At 63.1% G+C, this 18854-nt stretch overlaps 1 protein-coding gene across 1 annotated transcript; it reads left to right on the forward strand.

Annotated features, from left to right (window-relative positions):
* The first annotated feature begins 153 nt into the window (after positions 1-153).
* Positions 154-18800, forward strand: AATK (apoptosis associated tyrosine kinase). Its single transcript, XM_042893101.1, is given in 15 exon segments — positions 154-244; positions 8808-8941; positions 9654-9795; positions 10715-10794; positions 10987-11105; positions 11469-11556; positions 11700-11833; positions 12498-12582; positions 12945-13066; positions 13168-13317; positions 13411-14596; positions 14598-16433; positions 16525-16681; positions 16766-16987; positions 17121-18800. Coding segments are annotated over 15 exon segments (4566 nt in total). The 5' UTR covers positions 154-162; the 3' UTR covers positions 17150-18800.
* The last annotated feature ends 54 nt before the right edge of the window (positions 18801-18854 follow it).

Here is an 18854-nt window from a genome sequence, read left to right on the forward strand (position 1 = left end):
TCCTCTCTCCTCCCCTCCCCATCCCGCTCGGCGGCGGCGCGGCCCCTCCCCGGGGCACGGGGCGCGGGGCCGCGGCGGCCGCCATGGAGGAGGAGCCGCCGCCGCCGCCGTGCCCAGCGCGGGGCCAGCGGCAGCCGGCGGCCGTGAGGCTCCCGCCGCACCATGGGCCGCCTCGCCGCCGCCGCTGCCATGTCGGCCGCCTTCCTCAGCCCCAGCCTCGCCTTCAGCTCCCACTTCGATCCCGGTGAGTGCCGCAGCCCCTCGGGCCCGAAGGCACCGGGAGCCGCGCTTCGCTCCGCTCCGCACCTCCCCGTACCGCCGCAGCCCCTCCGCATCCCCCGGCGAGCGGCCCCGCTTTTCCCTTCCCACTCCCCCGACCCCTCGTAGCGGTCCCCGCATCGCTCCACGGCCAGCCCCCCAGCTCCCTCCCCCTTCGCCCCCGGTTCCCCGTTCTCTCTGCAGCTCCGTCCTCGCAGCCCCGCACCGCCTCTCCGCGGGTTCGGAGCCGTTCCGGTGCGGGGAACGGAGCTCGAGAGCGGCTCCGCGCCTCCAAATGTCACCGTGCGCTGCGGGAGCCGCTCCGCATCGGGCGCCGTTTTGTCCCCCGCTGAGGAATCGCGGAACCGCGCCGCCTCCGGGGGCATTTGTTTGTCTGATTGAAAAATAATGTCGGCAGAAGCGGTGAGAACGGAGCGGAAAGGGGGGGGGGGGGGGGGGGGCGGGGGCGGGGGGGGGGACGCTGCCCGGGGCCGCCGCGGAGGAGCGGGGCCGGGGGGTACCGGAGGCGTGCGGGGCTGCGTGCGGGGCTGCCGTTATGTAAGCGCGGCGGCACGGTTTCGGTTGCGCCGCATCTGCAGGAAACGGCCGCGCACGGGCGCGGAGCGGCGTTGGCTTTTGTGTGGGTTTTTGGGGCCGTTCGCAGCGCGTTCCAGCTGGATGGGGAGGGGGGAAGACCGGCAGGTCTGGCCTCGGCGTGGGCTGCGTGTGCCACGGGGATGGCAGCGTGTGTGTGTCTGTGTGTGTGTGTGTGTGTGTGGATGGCACGCGCGTCCCCGGGAGCTGATGGTGGGGTCGGTGCGGTGACCCACGGCAGAGCATCCTTGCGGGATGGCAGCGCGTTGGCACGGTCCCTTTGTCACTGAAGCGGGGGAAGCCGACCCAGCGCTGCCCTGGCGGGACGCGGTCGCTGCGTGGCTCTGGATGTCACCGTCACATCGCGTGTCCCTTCTCCTCTGTGCGGTGACATCGCTCCGTTTGCTGGAGCCGGCTCTGGAGGGGCTGTAAATGCGGACCGGCCGGGATTTACCCACACGGAGCTCTGTTGGTTCGCAGCCTGCTCGGTATTGATCCGCGTTAGGAAGGAAACCTCTTTATTTGCATCTTAAATGCGGCAGCGCTGGGAATGGAGACGTGTTTACCACTCTCAGCCTTCGGTATAATTTCTCTCCGGGTTTTCGCCGAGCGCCCAATTTGCCATGCTAATCCCGTCAACCTGGGGATTTGCAGGGCACGGTTGCTTTCAGCATCCTTCTGCAGGAAGGTTTTCCGTCGCTGCCGATCGCCATGCTGCCGTGCTCCCCAATCCGGGCTCTGCTGCCGCTGACACCCACGGTTACTGTCAGGGAAAGAAATTAGAGGGGGGAAAATGTATTCTCTGTTTCACGGGCTTGTTGATCCCGTACGGTTGGCGGCACCGTCTGCGCGGCACCTCCCGCGCCAGCCCCATTTCCCTGCTGTTTGCAGGAGACACGGAGCAGGAGGAACCGCAGGGACGGCGTGGGGACAGCGGTGACTCTGGGGGTGGAGGAACTGTCCCCTGCTCCACGCACAGCTTGTGTTTTCGGTGAGGTTGGTGGCCCTTGTGTGAGATGTGCTCATGCCGGGCTGTGCTGGGTGGAGAGCTGCTGCCATCGTGTCCCTGCGGAGGTGGCTGGGGGTGGGGGGATCCCGCTCCTCTCTTCTCTGGGTTTCCAGGCCTGGGGGTGATCATGGCTGGAGCCAGGCTGCGCTGTGAGGAAGGACATCTCTGCAGCCCCTCTGCCTCCAAGGCCTCGCTGTGTCCCACTGCACAGTTGTTGGCTTTAGGGCCAGCGGTGCTCACGATGATGTGAGGCTGTGTCTCCTCCGGCCGGGGTTGGGGTCAGTGCTGCCCTGGCTCCCAGCCTGGATTTCCCCATCTCAGCCTGCGGAGCACATTTTGAATTTGTGAGAAACGTCCTCTCTTCCCTTACCCATATTTCTCCTTCCCTTTTTCTTTTCGAGCAGCACAGTGATGGTTTTTGGACGATGGAGATGCTGCAGGCAGCAGGGCTTTGCTTGGCGTGTTGGGGGCAGCAGGGTGCTGCTGTGGGGCTGCAGCTTTGGGCAGCAGTGGGACTGAGCTCACAGTGCTCCATGCCTGCTGGTGCTGCCCATGCCATTGCTGTCCCTTGGCCGTGTCCCGGTGCCACCTGCGTGGCCCTTCCTGGAAGCTGGCCATGGGGCAGTGATGGGACCTCTCCACCGCACCGTGGTTGTGGGTCCAGCTGGCACATGCTGCTTCCCCCTGCCCCAATCCCTGTGCCACAAGTGCCTTGCATTGCTGGGCAGTGCTGGCAGGGGTTAACGTGGGGAACAGCGGCACAGGGACCGGAACCCCAGAGCTCACAAGGGGTGAAGGGCAGCAGGGTGGGCGCAAAGGTCAGATTTGGGGCAGGGAGTGGGGAACGTGGAATGGAGGTGGCTGCAGTGGGGGAAGCGTAACACCTGGCAGTGTGTGGGAAGCTGCCTCGCTCACACCTCACCGCCCAGATCCTACAAGGAGCTGCCGGCGCGTGGAAGGTGTCAGCACGGGGCCTGTCTGTCTGTCCAGGCATGGAGGTGGGGGTCCCACAGTGGTGCTAGGGGGGTGGGGGGGCTCCCAGCTGGGCTGCTGCTGGCAATGGCGTTGGCGCAGCTCTGCAGTGCTGCAGGGCAGCTGGGCCCCGCTGCAGGAGGATGGGATCGGCACCAGCATCGCTCCCCCGGGGGTGCCTGCCTGCTCCCCCCCCTTCTCCCCTCCTTCCTTCTCTTTGCTCCCCCCCTCTCCGTGCACACGGGTGATTGCGTTTTGGATGGCGATACTGATCCCTGTCAAAGCCAATTAGGAGAAATTAATATGCCAGGGTTGAAAGGGCTCAGATCTCTCGGGAGGGGTGGGGTGGTGACTCACGGGCTCCCTGCCCAGTTCTGCCCGCCCGCCCGTGGGACGCGGGGTGCCCCACAGCTCCTGTCCTGGCACTGGGCCGTGGGGCAGTGCTGGTATCTGCACTGTACTGTCTGGAGAGCAGTGCCATGGCCGTCCCATGGGCACAGTACTGCGCCCGGCCAGGAGCTGCCCAGTGCTGGGTTCCTCCCTGTCCCATGGGCTGTTGGAGCACAGGCTGTCATCTTCCAGTGTTTCTCAGTTGGAAATCCCCACTTAGTTGGGTTCCTCCTGCATTGGGTCACAGTGGGCACTGGATGATGCTCATCCCATGATGGTGTTACTCCATGCAGCTCCAGCAGCATGCCACAAGCCCAGGAGCCATGGCCATTAGGTGGGGGTCCCAGCCATGCGCCATCCCATCTCTGCACTCCGGGGAGAGCATGGGGGCTGAGCACCAGTGAAGGACAGGAGCTGGAGCCTGGATCAGGCTGGGGTCCCCTGTGGGTGAGAAACCCCATTGGGAGCCAGGGGGTTGGTCCTGGGATCCTGCCCATGGTCAGACGATGTTGTTCCCACTTCTTGGGCCTGTGATTGGTATAAATGATTGCCTTAAAGGCTTGAGCAGCCCCTGTGAAGCCCCTTACCCACTGCAAGTTGGGACCGCGAGGGCTTTGTCCTGAAGGGCAGCCCCAAGGAGGGGGTGGGCTGGGGGCATGGGGTGCTGGGGCTGGCTGAGACGATGGGGCCGTGCTGGGCAGTGCAGGGAGGGGTTGGCCACTGGAGGAAGCAGCAGCAGGTTCAGGATTTCCTGCAAGCGACTGTCCCTGGGACGAGGGGAGCGAGCGGCGGTGGCTGGAGGCCCTGCTTCCCGTCCCTTCCCCTCTAGCAGGGCCATTGCTGCTGACTCCAATGCCACCACTGTTGTTTTAATGCTGGAGCGAAGGGAAGCTCCGGCGTGGCACGTGCTGTAAGTGGGGCAGCTCTCTGCAGGGTGCAGCATGGCTGGGCTGTTGGGGGGGCACCTGGGACTCTGGGGTGCAGGGGTGAGTGCTTGCCAAGGGTGGGCTGTGCACCCCTGGTCAGTGCCAGGCAATCCTCCTGCTCAGAGCACCCCTGATGGCACCACGCTGCGGTGCAGGGCAGCGCGAGGCACAGAGCTGCCGCCTGGGGGGTGACGTCCCTCGGGAGGGCTGTGGTGATGCTTTCAGGGCAGCAGCTTCAGAAAGTCCCCGAGGTCTCAAAGCGTGGGTGCGAGATGGGGGTGTTGCACACTTGGGGATGGATGGACAGCCCCAGGGCCGGCACCATAACAGCTTCCTAAAATCCTCTCCCCACCGATTCTCAGGGTCTCTTCCCCTCTGCTTGCCTTGTCCAGCCTGGCATGGGGCTGTTCAGAGGCTGTGCAAAGGGACTGTGGTGGGTGCCACGCCGTCCAGCTCTCTGAAATTGGGGCAGGCAAAGGGCAGCTCCCAAGGCCGGGCGCAGCGCAGCGATGGAGCTTTAAGGCAGTTGCAGAGAGCGGCAGGAAGGGGGTGGGCAGGGACCCTCCTGTTTGCCACAGCTGTCAGCATCCTGGGACATCGGGGCTGCCCGGTGCGGCGCCGGTTTGAGGCGTGTGTGGCTGCTCTCGGTGCTCGCCTCTCTCACCGCTTGTTTTCGGAGCCGAGGCTTCTTGTTTCATAACGTCGCTGAACGTTTCTGATAAAAATAGGCTGCCCCCCTCCACGCGGCTTCTCTCCCGCCGTTACGTAAATGCTGCTTCACCGGCTGCTGGGAGCCTTGTTCTGGCCGTGCCCGTGGTGCTGTGCTCACAGCTCTGTGCCGGCGGTGCCGCGCTCACGGCGCTGAGTGCCGTGGGTTGGTGTACACGGTGGTGATGAGCTGATGGTTGGATTTGGTGATCTTAGTGGTGTTTTCTGGTTCTGCGGTGCCATGGCCACGGTGCTGTGCCCATAGCGCCCGTGGTGCTGTGTACGTGGTGCAGTGCCTGTAGTGCCCAGGGTTCCGTGCCCGTGGTGCCACGTTCAAGGTGCTGTGTCCATGGTGCCCGTGGGGCTGTGTCCAAGCTGCTGTGCCCATAGTTTCCATGGTGTTGTGCTCGCAGTGCCCAGGGTGCCATGCTCAAGGTGCCCATGGTGCTGTGTTCATGGTGCCGTGCCCATCGTTTCCATGGTGCCGTGCCCATAGCACTGGCCATAGTGCCATGCCCTGAAGGCCGCAGCATCCCTCCCTCCCAGCACAGGGCACCAGTCCATGCTCTCCTCCTTGGGAGCCACACAGGCACCAATTCACCTCCCCGTGGCACGAAGAGCCCATGCTGTGTTCTGTTGCTGGGATTTGGCTCCAGCCGTGGCTGTGGTTTGCTGCGATGGCACTGCGTGTCCCTGCTGGTGTGGGATGGAGGGAGGCTTCAGACCCAATTTAAGCTCCAACCAAGAGAATGCAATTGAAATAATGAATTTAACCTTGCTTTGCATGCTTTTTTTTTTTTTTTTTTTAATATATTATTTTCTCAGGAAAGCAAAGGGAAAATTGTCCATGTCTGGCTGCTCCCTACCCACCACGCTGCCTGCAGCAGGAGGGCTGTGCTGGAGGAACTTGGCTTTTTGTCTCTCACCAGGCTGATGCTCGGTGTGTGCACAGTGCTGCACTTATTACAGCCCACGTTTTCATTCCACCACGTTACAAAATGATGGGTGATCTTTCTTTTTTTTTTTCCTTCTTCTTCTTCTTTTTATTTATTTTAATTTTCCATCAAATTATTGTTATTATTTTTTACTGCTAATTCATCCCGAGGTGATAAAACCCGAACTAAGAGGCGAGAATCGATCCTTTCAGAACACTTCTGTGTCGGTTAAATTAGCCTGTGTGAACAGGGAGAGCAGATGAACGTGGCATGCACTGCGTTGGAAATGAGCCCCTCCATGGCACCTGATGGGCTCTGTGCAGTGCTGCTGGGTGATGCTGGCCGTGCCTCAGTTTCCCTCTGGAGTTGTGTGGAGCAGCCTCGTGTTTTCGTGTTAAATGGCAGCGGATGGTTTCTTGCTGCTTGGCTGCGTATGGGTGAGCAGCGCGCTCATCCTTTGAGGTGTAAAATTGCTTTCCTGGAAGCTGCCCATGGATCCAGGCCCTTCATCTCGCCGGGGATTTATAATGTTACTAGGACTGTGCTTGCGCTGGGAGAGCGGCTGAGAGTGCTGAGCCTGCGGTGGGATGCTGTGCTGGGTCCTGTGTGTGTGCATCCTGCCCCAATCCTGTCCCAGACCTTCTTTCTACCCAAACATGGCCCTGCACCCTGCCCAAACTCACACCCAGCTCTGAACCCTGCACCGGGCACCCTTCCCAAACCCAGCCCTGCGCCCTGCCCGAACCCACACCCAGCCCCACACCGTGCCCAGACCCAGCTTTGCATCATGTCCAGACTCAGCCCTACACTGTGCCCAAACCCAGCTTTGTATCATACCCAAACCCAGCCCCATGCCCTCCCTGAGCCCGTCCTCTCCCGGCTGGCCTCCCATCGCCGTCCTCACTGGGGGCAATGCAGGAGAATGGGAGCGCTCCCCGCTTTGTCCCACTCCTCTGCACATAGCTGCATAGGGACCCCAGGTCAATTGGGGGTCTGGACACAGTGAGACTCCCTCCATCCTGCAGGGAGAAGGTCTGTGATTCTGCACCCACCAGATTCATGGGTGTAAGGTGGGGAAACTGAGGCACAGTTGGGCAGGTTGCAGCAGGACCTGCAGCAAAGGGCTCGGGGGTGGTCTCGGGTGTGTGACCGAGCAAGTGGGCAGGACCTGCTCCTGCCGATCCATTTGGCCATGCGGAGCCCTGCGGGGAGCCCCGGGCTCTCCCCTTCCGCACACGTCAGCCCCACTCCTTGCCCGTTGCCGCCGGGCAGAGCTAGCGGCGGCCGTGGCACATCCCAGCGGCGGGGGATGGCTGGAGGAGCGGCTGCAGGCACTCAGCAAACGTGAGTCAGCAAAGGAGCCGGGAAGGGCTGAGTCCATCCTCGCTGCGGGGCTGTGGGGTTGTAGCCTTTCCCGGGTGCCTTTTAGGAAAAGGATTTTAGGGGGTGCGTGCCTGAGCTGGGTGAGCAATGCAACAGGATATGGGGTGTGGGCAGGTGGACCCTGCTGTGCTCAGCATCTCTGCGCTCTCTGCTTTACCGTTCTGATCTCGTTTGCAGGGTCAGGTGCCACCCTGGGGCTCTTCTGAATCCCACCCCTGCCCCCCAGCATGGGAATGGAGCATGGTGTCTCCTGGCTTGCAGGCAGTGTTGGAGCATCATTGCTCCCCCGGCTCCGGGGCTGGTGCAGCAGCTCCTGCTGAGGGATGCACCGAGCTGGCCGTGCTCAGTGTGACCCCGTGGTGAGAGCAGTTTGTTGTGGGGGAAGCACTGCGGAGCTGCTGGGGGGGGGGATCCAACGGTGGGGGCTGCAGTGGGTTCACGGTGATGCCAAAAGAGCTGCATGGAGCTCCCAGCCCTCAAATGGTGGTGACACCCCTCCTTGCACCAGCGGTGGTGCAGGTGGGGAAACTGAGGCAGAACACGTTGTTTTGGAAATGGGTTCATCCGAAAAGCTCCATTTCCTGCACCGCGGCCTTGGGCAGCTCAGCTGACAGTCCCTGCTGGAACGGCTTCTGTCGCCGCGCTCTGCTCCCGTCGGCATTCAAAAGGCTCTTTTCAGTGAGTCATTTTCTCTCTTGCTGTCCCACTATCCAAGGAAAATGGTGACATTCGCTGTACAAAGTGTGTTCACCATGGAAACCGGCTGCAAGCAGCAAGAATGCCACCCCCGGCTCCTCCCCGGTTCGGCTGCGCATCGCTGAGCCTCAGAAGATGGCTCTGGAGCTGCTGCGCCAGCAGCGGCCGCGTTCTGTGCGGTGCGGGGCCCGAGGTGCTCCGTGCCCCCGAGCGGGGATCCCCAGCCCTCCTGTCCTTCAGGTGCCCTCCTCAAGGACACGCCAGCGCGGGGGCAGAGCTGGCAGCGAGATGCCCAGCGTGGCTTTGCATACCGGCACCTGGGGTGGGAGAGGCTTGGTGATGGCGCAGCCCCCATCGTGTGTCTGCACGCGTGGTGCGTGGCAGTGGTGCTGGGCTGGGCTTTGGGAAAGAGATGCACGGGTGATGGCACTGTGCCCCAATCCCTCGGTGCAACAGGGAAGGCGCGGTGCGGCGGTTCTGGGTGCAGCTCCGTGCTGTGGATGGGTGCGTGGGGGCTCACAGTGGGGCAGGGGTCTCTGTGCCGCCACCCCCTGTCGTGGCAGCACAGTGGCCTTCCTGCTTCCTTGCACCACCACGTGCCGGTTGTTTGGGGAGGCTCTGGGCAGAATAGTAATGCGGCAGCTGCTGCCTGTGGTGGGGGCTCGCAGCGAGGGGCTGTGGTGCAGGATGGCCCCGTGGGGCGGTGGGCGAGGGGATATGGGATGGAGATGCACGTTACCTTGCTGGCAGCATCCCTGGCCCTGAGCCCAGTGGGGTGTGGTTTGGGGATACGGTTTGCCCGGTGGTGACAGCACAGTGGGGGCATAGCAGTGGGGGGGGGGCACGTGAGCAAAATCCCTGCGTGCAACCCCCTGGCAGCTCCCTGCAGTGCAGCCCTATCTGCTCCCCTTACCCTGCACCCCTATGTCCCCACAGACGGCACCCCCCTTAGCGAGCTCTCCTGGTCCTCCTCGCTGGCTGTCGTGGCTGTTTCCTTCTCCGGGCTCTTCACCTTCATCTTCCTCATGTTGGCCTGCCTGTGCTGCAAGAAGGGAGATATCGGCTTCAAGGTGAGGGCCGAGCACCCAGCGTGGGCAGGGGGCTGCAGCTCCCACTGGGGTCTCCCGGTGTCGTGTCACTGCCTGTGGGACGTGCCTGTTGCTCAGTGGTGGGGGGCTCAGCTTTACCCATCGCCCCGTGTCGGGCCACGGCATGGTTAAGGGCCGCGGCGGTCCCACCCGCACGCCCCCGGGGTGGGAGGCACCCTGACCTCACAGGCACAGAATGTGCCGAGAAACAGTTTTCCCTAATTGCTGGGATTTTTGTGGAGGCTCGCGGCGCCCGCGGCGGGGAGGGGTCAGGCAGAGGGGACACGCCGGGTCGTTGTATAACCGTCCCACACCGGAGCACCTCGAGCAGGGGAACAATGAGCCCCCTCGAGCCCCCGCGGCAGCTATATAGGGCCGTGGAGCTGCAGCCTGGCTCTGGCAGTGCCCGCGGGGTCGCGGCGCGCAGCACCATGAGCGGCGGCTGCGCCGGGGCAGCACCATGCTCACCATTACCTACCTGCTCGCCCAGGCGGCTTTCAGGAGCCGGGGGCTGGTGGGGCATCACTGCCAGGTATGGGGCTGTGGGCACGGCCCGGGGGGCTCGGTGATGCGCTATGGGGTGCGGGTGGCTGCGCTGGGGGGGCGCGGGGCAGGCTGCAGGGAGCCCGCAGGGTCAGTTGTCTCTGCTCCGCGTGTGTCCCCCTGCCGTGCGCTTCCTTCCGCCCCGGCCCAGGAGTTTGAGAACGCCGAGGGGGACGACTACGTGACGGAGTTCTCGGCCCAGGGCTCGCCCGCCCCGCAGCATGGCCCCGAGGTGTACGTCCTGCCCCTCACCGAGGTCTCGCTGCCCATGGCCAAGCAGCCGGGGCGCTCAGGTAAGCTGCCTGGGGGGAGGGGGGCGTGGGAGGCACTGGGCACTGTGGGACCCCCGTGCACCCCGGGGCAGAGGTGGAGTGGGGCCAGGAGGGGTGATCACAGCCCTGTGCCAGGCTTAGCTGAAGCAACTTCCGAAGGGGCAACAGGAGGCTGAGGTCCCTTGAGCAGCGCCGTCCCTCTGCAAAAGGATGGTTTGTCCCCCTGCGTGGCACCAAGGGGAGCAGTGTGCATCCCTCTGGCATGTGCTGGGACATAGAATCATTGAGGTTGGAAGAGAGCACTAAGATCAACCATCAGCCCATCCCCACCGTGCCCACTGAACCGTCCTGTAGGGTTTTCTTTCCCATGGCACCCACCAGCCCCAGCCCTGCGTAAACAAGGCAGCGAGTGGGAGAGGAATCTGGGGGGGAGGGGGGGGGGGGGCACTGTGCCACAGCCCCCTTGCTCCCATTGTTGCTCTCCCCAGCTCAGAGAATAGCAGCAGTGTGACAGGGCTGGGGCGGCGTGACGCAGCCCAACAATGGCTCCATTGCTGCACCCCTTGGCATGGGTGCATGAGGGGCAGGACTTGTGCTGGGAGGGGGCCGGGACTGTGGCTAAATGCCAGAGCTCCAGTTCGGCTCCATTCTGCTCTCCCCATCTCTGGGGAGGAGAAGGGGCAGAGAGCAGCTCCCCTCTGCCTTGCTTGGGGACACCCCATGTCCCCACACCAGCACGGCCACACCAGGATGCTCGGTGGGAAGGATGTGGGGTGCCTGGGGATGGCCCCCCCACTGCTGACAGAGCATCCCAGGACAGTGTGGGGTGGCACAGCAGGAAGGACCCCAGGGCTCGGCTGGAATCGGCGGGTAACTCGGGTGGGTTGGGGGTGCGGGTGAGCACATGAGCACACAGGCAGCTGGATGTGTTCTGTTACAGTGCAGCTCCTCAAGTCTGCAGACCTTGGGAGGCAGAGCCTGCTGTACCTGAAGGAGATTGGGCATGGATGGTTTGGCAAGGTGAGCACGGGGCATCGGGGTGTTGGGTGTTGGGATACTGGGGCAGGGTGCATGCAGGATCTGGTCCCCCTGGGGCTGCTCCAGCTCTTGTGCCCCATTGGGATGTGGGTTGCAGGGGTCACTGTGTCCCCCACTGGGAGCAAGGTGCGGTGAGGATGGATAGATGGGGACGTGCCTGTCTCTTGCCCCCAGGTATTCCTGGGGGAGGTGAACTCAGGCATCAGCAGCACGCAGGTGGTGGTGAAGGAGCTGAAGGCCAGTGCCAGCGTGCAGGACCAGATGCAGTTCCTGGAGGAAGCACAGCCCTACAGGTAGGGCCAGGGGTGCTCCTGAATTGGGACAAGCTGCTGGTATGGGGGGTGCTTGTGGATGGAGGCTGTCCCCTCTGGCTGAGTTCTCTGGGCCACAGCTCAGCTCTGTCCTGGGGCTCACTGGCTGCAGGATGCTGCTGGTGTCTGGCCCTGCCTGCAGTGAGGTCATGAGTATGAGGGGGGGGGCACAGAACTGCTCCATGCCCCATGAGAGCCGAACAAATGCCCCTTTGTGGTGTGCACTGGGGTGCTGGGACGCGCTGGTACCCGCTCACAGCTGCTCCCGGCTGCCCCCGCGTTGTGGAGGAGGCACCAGGGATGCTCCCCCTGTGGTGCCAGCGTGCCCCTTGCTCTGCCCCGCAGGGCCCTCCAGCACACCAACCTGCTGCAGTGCCTGGCCCAGTGCGCCGAGGTCACCCCCTACCTGCTGGTGATGGAGTTCTGCCCGCTGGTGAGTGCCATAGCCCTATAAGCTGGGGCTGTAGGGTGCTGTGGGGTGGCACATGGCACCGCTGTGCCATGCCTAGCACATTTTGGACCTGGGACCCGCTGGGTGCGGGAGGGGTCTGTGGTGACAGTGGCACCATCCTGCAGGGTGACCTGAAGGGATACCTGCGGAGCTGCCGGGGGGCTGACTCCATGGCCCCAGACCCTCTCACTCTGCAGAGGATGGCATGCGAGGTGGCCTGCGGCGTGCTGCACCTGCACAGGAACAACTACATCCACAGGTAAGGCTGGGAGTGCGGGGGGGGGGGGGGAGTGGGCCGAGCAACCCCCAGGCTGTGCCCACCCCACCTTGCTCCTCCTGCCCAACAATATCCTGGTGCTGAGTGAGTTGCACACAGAGACTCCAGCATCAGTGATTTTGTTGAGGAAGGGGAGTGCTGCATCGGGGCCACCGGACCTTCCCAGCCCAAGCTGGGCTGCTTGGGAGCGTTGCAGTGGGGGGAAGTGGGGTCTGGCAGTGCAGGAGAGGGGTTTCCCATGGGCATCCCGCCCTTGGTGCACCCAGGGTCTCCCCACATGCATCTACACTGTCCTAATGTGCATCCCATCTGTGTGCACCCCTCCGGGGCTATGGGAGCCCAGCCATGCCTGGCTGCACGGGTAGGAAGTGCCAGGGCTCACGTTGCTGGGGAAACCTGCTTTCCGCTTGGCTCAGCGCTTGACGGATGGATGGACGGACAGAGGCACAGCTGGAACGCTGTGCAAGAATTCCTGCTGTGCATTGGGTGGTTGGTGATTGGCACGCCCAGCATTCTGCTGCAGCACAACCCTCCTGCTCCCAGCACTGGCAGCAGTGCTGCTGGGGGTGCCCAAGTGCGGTCCTCGGGCCCTGGGTGCCCTGTGCCCCCTGTGGGGGTGGTGACAGCACTGGGGTTTGCTTGGCAGTGACCTGGCCCTGCGGAACTGCTTACTCACAGCCGACCTGACCGTCAAGATTGGGGACTACGGACTCTCACACTGCAAGTACAAAGTAAGGCTGGTTAGAGTGAGGAGGGGGTTGCGCTTGGGACCCCCACAGTATCGAATCTGAGGGAGCTCAGGGATGTGCTGCGCACACGTATGGCTCTGCCTGTAACTCTCTGTGCACACACATCCCTGAAGACCGCGCTGTACCCTTCCCTTCCCTTCCCTTCCCTTCCCTCACAGGCTTTGCTGGGGCATTGAGTGGGTACTGGGAGGTGTGAGCCTGGAGGAACAGCACGATGGGGCTGCGGATGTGGGGTGGTGGTGCAGTGAGGCTGGGGAGAGTGCTGGCAGCGGGCGGTGCTGTGCCCTGTCCTTTACGTGTCGTTTTGACGTTCTCTTCTCGTACTGACCCTGCATACTTGGCAGGACGACTACTTTGTGACGGCCGACCAGCTGTGGGTGCCGCTGCGCTGGATTGCGCCTGAGCTCATCGATGAGGTGCACGGCAACCTGCTTGTTGTGGACCAGACCAAGGCCAGCAACGTCTGGTGAGCAGGGCGGGGGGCACGGCAGGTGTGTGGTGTCTGCATGCCGGCCGGTGGCAGGCTGGGGGTCTCCCTATGCCCCCAGCATCGTGCCGTTCCTGCAGGTCACTGGGTGTCACCATCTGGGAGCTGTTTGAGCTGGGCAGCCAGCCCTACGACCACTACTCTGACCGGCAGGTGCTTGCCTACGCCATCAAGGAGCAGCAGCTGAAGCTGCCCAAGCCCCAGCTGAAGCTGTCGCTGGCGGAGCGCTGGTGAGGAGCTCTCCCTGTCCCCATGTGGGTGCGCAGCCATGGCTCTGGCATGGGAGTGGGCACGGCGCTGAGCCCTGCTCCTTGTTGCTGCAGGTATGAAGTGATGCAGTTCTGCTGGCTGCAGCCTGAGCAACGCCCAACAGCTGAAGAGGTGCATCTGCTGCTCTCCTACCTCTGCGCCAAGGGTGCGACGGAGGCAGAGGAGGAGTTCGAGAAGCGCTGGAACTCCATGAAGCCCAACGGCAGCGCCAGCGGCAGCCACCACGGCACCGAGCTCTCCTCCTTCCCTCTGCTGGAGCACTTCTCGGCCGACGGCTTCCCCTCGGATGGGGACGACATCCTCACCGTGATGGAGACCAGCCACGGCCTCAACTTTGAGTACAAGTGGGAGCACACCAAGACCGAGCACTTCCAAGCACCCCTGGGCTCCCTCAGCCCCAGCAGCGCCGCACGTTACCATGAACTCTATTACCCAGCAGCATCTGCGGGGCACCTGAGCCTGGGGGTCTCACCGTCCTGCTATGAGTGCAAGCAGCAGGGCTGCCCCAGCCTGCCGCCACCCAGCATGGTGCCCATCCTGGGCGCACACAGCCCCTCGCTCGGCAGTGAATACTACATCCGCATCGAGGGCCCGGCTGAGGGCAGTGCTGAGATGGACTACGCCATGTGCTCCTACAGCCCTGAGGGTGAGCGTGGCTCCACGTCCTGCTGGAGAACCCAGGGCGCGCGGGATGACTCGGACAGCAGCCCCACTGCATCGCTGAGCATGGAGCCGCTGCTGGGCCGTGCACCGGCAGGTGAGGGCTCGTGGGAGTGCGCCGAGTACTACCCCTATGCGGGGCAGGAGCAGCATGGCTATGTGCCATCCCCTGGCCCTGAGCGGTTCCTGCTGGACGAGGAGCATGCTGAGCCCAGTGACAAGGACTGGTCCGTTCCCAGCTTCCAGCACAGTGTCTTTGCTGACCCACTGGGCGTCTCGCCCTCACTGAACTGTGCCTACAGCCCCCAGCGCTACAGGCAGCCTCCAGCACGGGGTGAAACCCATCCGGACTGCGTGACGCTGGAGCTGGGGGATGACAGCCCCCTTGGGGCTCCCATCCCAGCAGCCCCCCAGCAGCAACCCTGGGCCTCCAACAGCTCCTCCAACAACAACATTGGCAGTGGCAGCCCGGCCACCCGCGAGCCCGCCGACAGCTGGTGCTACCGCCGCATGATCACCTTCCGCGGGCTGATGGCCAAGCCTCTGGGCACTGTGCCACCGCGCACCCAGCCCCAGCTCGGGGGGGTCCCCGCCGGGCATCGATTTCCGCCGCCCACGGCAGGAGCAGCCCCAGCCCCCCGGCTCCTCCCAGTGCCGCTCGCCCTCCCCGCAGAGCCAGGCCTGGCAGAGCCGTGACTCATCAGCCTCCGGCCGCTCGCAGGCAGCAGCGCTGGCTGGCAGCCCCGACGCGACCCTGGAAGCCAGAGCGCAGCCTTGCCCACAGGATGCCCACCTGGCTGAGGGCATGGAGCGGAGCAGCCCTCCTTGCAGCCCCGCGCCCCACGGCACAGCTGGGACGGGCCCTGGGGACGCCACCCTTATGGCCAGCATCACAGTGCCAAGCCCTGCTCCTACCAGGGAGCCTGGCATAGACGGTGGCCAGTCTGCGCTGGAGGGCCCTGAGACATTGGTGTCTGCAGAGGCGGCTGCCGAGAGCAGCGCGTGCCTCACCAGCGACGCAGAACGCACCCCAGACAAAACCTTCTCCAGCAGCAGCTTCCCTGGTGGCGACGATGGCAGCGATGAGGACACGGCAGAGCTGACTTCGGGAGTCTTCACCGACTTCTCCGGGGACTACATGGAGCGGGCAGACGTGGCACCGGCATTCAAGTCCTTGCAGAAGCAGGTGGGGACACCGGACTCCCTGGAGTCGCTGGACATCCCCTCTACTGCCAGCTCCTGCGAGGTGTTCAGCCCCACCGCCTTCACGTCTGCCGGGCAGCCCAAGGCTGTGGACAGTGGCTACGACACAGAGAATAACGAGTCTCCTGAGTTTGTCCTCAAGGAGCCCCATGAGCCCCGTGAGCCCGAGGCCTTTGGCCAGATGGGGAAGCCACCCCCGGGGCTGCCAGGAGGGGACGGGGACAGCCCAGCCCCCGAAACGCGGCCCTCAGCATCCTTCGGTACTGAGCTGCACAGCCTCTCCGAGAAGAACCCCTACCGTGACTCTGCCTACTTCTCCGACTACGACACCGAGGCTGAGCGTGGCCCCAAGGATGAGGAGGACAGCGATGGCTCCGAGACCCCGGAGGCAGAGAAGGAGGGACCCCAGCCCTACATGCAGGACATGGTGCAAGCCCCCGAGCTGGGGGAGGACACACTGCACCCCCCAGGAGCACCTGGCAGCCCCCCGGCAGCCCCCAGCACAGTGCTGGCAGCCGAAGCACTGGACATGGGGGTCTCTGTGGGGGACTGGCGGGGAGCAGAGACTGGTTGTCCCACGGTGCAGGAGCATGGCACTGAGCTCCCAGCACCAAGCAGCTCCCCATGCCCTGATGGTGATGTGCTGGGGGGCTCTGTGCCAACCAAGACTTTCTCCTTGTCTCCGGTACCAGACGGTGAGGAGCCAGTGCTGGGCGAAGAGACCCATGAGGCTGAGAGCATCCCTGGACTGGGAGAACATGTGGCTGGGGGTGAACAGACTATGCCCCCTGTGCCAGGGCTTGGGACAGCGGGGCTGCCCCCAGAGGGCACCAGGGTGGGCATCACGCCTGGAGGGGATGCGCCCGGGGGTCCCAGCACGCTGCCATCAGGGGATGAGACATCGATGGGTATCTCCCTGCTCCCATCCACCCCTGAGCGCCGAGAGGAGCCCGAGGAGGAGGAGGAGGACACAGAGGACAGTGATGAGTCGGATGAGGAGCTGCGCTGCTACAACATCCAGGAGCAGAGCGAGGAGAGTGAGGAGGAGCCGGCCGCCGTCCCCATTGTGGTGGCTGAGAGCCACAGTGGCAGGAACCTGCGCAGCCTGCTCAAGATGCCCAGCCTGCTCTCTGAGGCCTTCTGTGAGGACCTGGAGCGCAAGAAGAAGGCCGTGTCCTTCTATGACGATGTCACCATCTACCTCTTTGACCAGGTGAGCGGCCCCAGCAAGGCGAGGTGGGCACGCAGCGGTGGGCATAGTATCCAATAATGGCATTATCTCCCATGGTGTCTCCTTTGTGTAGGAAAGCCCCACACGGGAGCTGGGCGAGCAGAGCTTCCCAGATGTCCCCGAGCCCTCAGCTCAGCCCCCAGCCAGCAGCAGCCCCACCAGCCCTGCCAGCCCCACGGAGAGGCTGAGCACATCGGATGACTCCTCGGATGGCAACGCCTCAGAAGAGAGTAAGGGGGCTGTGTGGTCAGGGGGTGGCAGTGGGCTGACCCTAATGACGGGCTCAGCCCCCAGCCCTTCGCTCTGTGTTGCAGGTGGAGGCTTTGAGTGGGACGATGACTTTCCGCTCATGCCGGTGAAGCCATCCCTGATGTCCTCGCTGACGCCGGCAGAGCCTGACCCAGCCGTGCCCACGCTGGTGCCAACCCCGAAACAGGTGCTGCCCCTCCAGTTCTCCCGCTTCACAGTCTCTCCTGCCCCGGTGTCCCGGTTCTCCATCACCCACGTCTCCGACTCAGACATGGACTCCGTAGGAGGTGAGACCTCAAGCGGACCCCCCTGCCCCCCCCCGCACAGCTCTGCCCCAGTGCCCCCCACAGGCACCACCACCCCCAGGTGATTTTGTCCCTCTTGGTCCCCTGCTCACACCACCTCTCTGCTCCCTTCCAGGCAGCAGCGAAGATGGTGATCGGGAATAAGCCAGCGTGCGCCTCGCCTGCCTGCGCCCTCAGCACCGGCACTGGCTCCGGGCACCGTGCTCTGTTTTTTAGACAGATGGGGTTAGAAGGAGTTTGGGTGCTGCTGGCTGGAGCCGGGCACAGCCCAGGGTGAGGCGGTGTGTGCCAGCGGTGCGTGTGTGCGTGGATGGCTGCGTGTGTGTAAATAGACATATATATATATATATAGACATATATATATATATAAAATTATAGCATTTAAAGGGTAGTGCCCTGACCTTGCTAACATTTGCTCAGTCCCCCCTCATTGATGGGGGCCCCCCCACCCCACATTGGCTTTCTCCCCACGTGTGCTCCCCAAGCCGGTTCTTTGTCCCCACCTGCACCTTGATGCCCCCCTGTATCTCCCCCCCCATCCAGGGCTGGCAAAGCCTTTCAGCCGCTGGGGGGGGCTCGGTTGGGGGGCTGCCCCCTGCTTTTAGCCAGGCCCTTCGGGGACCAGTCCCAGCCCTGCAGGGAACCCCGAAGCTTGGGGGGTTCCCCACCTCCCTGAGGCTTTTTGGGGGGGAGAGGGGGGCTGACCTGACTATTTTTGTATTTAAAGAAAAAAAAACACACACACACACACAAAAAAAAAAAACCCACAAAACCAAAACTCGCTGTTGACAGAACTCACGTTGCCGCGGTTTTAAGTTATTGTTGCCAAAGAGATGTAAAGAGTTTGTGGAGGCATTCGGGGGGGGTTGGGGGGTCGTGGTTGGTTTGTTATTTTTTCTGTTGTTGTTGTTTTGTTGTTTTTGTTTTTGTTTTTTTAAATTCATTTAAGGCTTAGGATAATTGTGCAATTCCAGCTCCCAGGAGGCTGTGGGACTAAGCGGAGCCTATGGGAACCTTGAGATCAGGGCTGTGTCCTTGGGGGCTGATAGACCAAACCCTGAGGTGAGGAATGCCCCCCACCCACCACCACAGCCCCGTGTCCTGCAGCCCGGGCTGGCTCCCGGGGGGGCCGGGGCACACACACACACACACACACACACACACACACACATGTGTACAGCCTTGGGGCTGCGTGCCCATGGGATGGGGCTGCTGCTGGAGGATGCGAGGGTGTTCTCTGGCTCCCACTGCATCCATCCAGCCTGCAGCTGGGCCGTGGCGTTTTAGGAGAAGGCTGCAGGAGGGGTACCACCCCCTTAAAGGGAACAAGAGGTTCCCCCAGCCTCAGCCCCACAAACCAGGGCAGGAGGGGGGGGGGGGGGGGGGGGGCTGTGCCTCCCCACTGCGCACCCCACACCCTTCCCGACATAGCGAGCCCAATTCCTGCTTGATCCAAGTGTATGATTTCAGCTCCACCCCCAGCACAGGCGCTTTGCATTGCAGCGGGGGCCCCCTGACCCCTACCCCTGCAGGGGCTGCCGGAGCCCCCCAGCCCAGGGTTTGGTCTATGGCAGAGGCAGCCGCCTCTGGAGGGCAGCACGAGAGCACAGCTGCGTCCCCCAGATATGATGATGATTTTTTTTTTTTATTTAAATAGGAGAGCTCCTCTGACATTGTATATTTTCTCGATACGGGTCATTACTGCTGTATTTTTTATCAGTGCTGATTTCCATACAGCTCCCAGCATGTGTGTCAGACATCATCGGGCCGATAATAAAGTTTTTAAAATATCGTACTCCGTTTCCTGCCCGCATCATTCCCTGGCACAGCCGTGGCTGTGGGGCTGCTC

Source organism: Lagopus leucura, unplaced genomic scaffold (genome assembly GCF_019238085.1).
Source record: "Lagopus leucura isolate 7727_CA_CO unplaced genomic scaffold, USGS_WTPT01 111-9_obj-0_obj, whole genome shotgun sequence".
NCBI classification, from domain to species: Eukaryota; Metazoa; Chordata; class Aves; order Galliformes; family Phasianidae; genus Lagopus; species Lagopus leucura.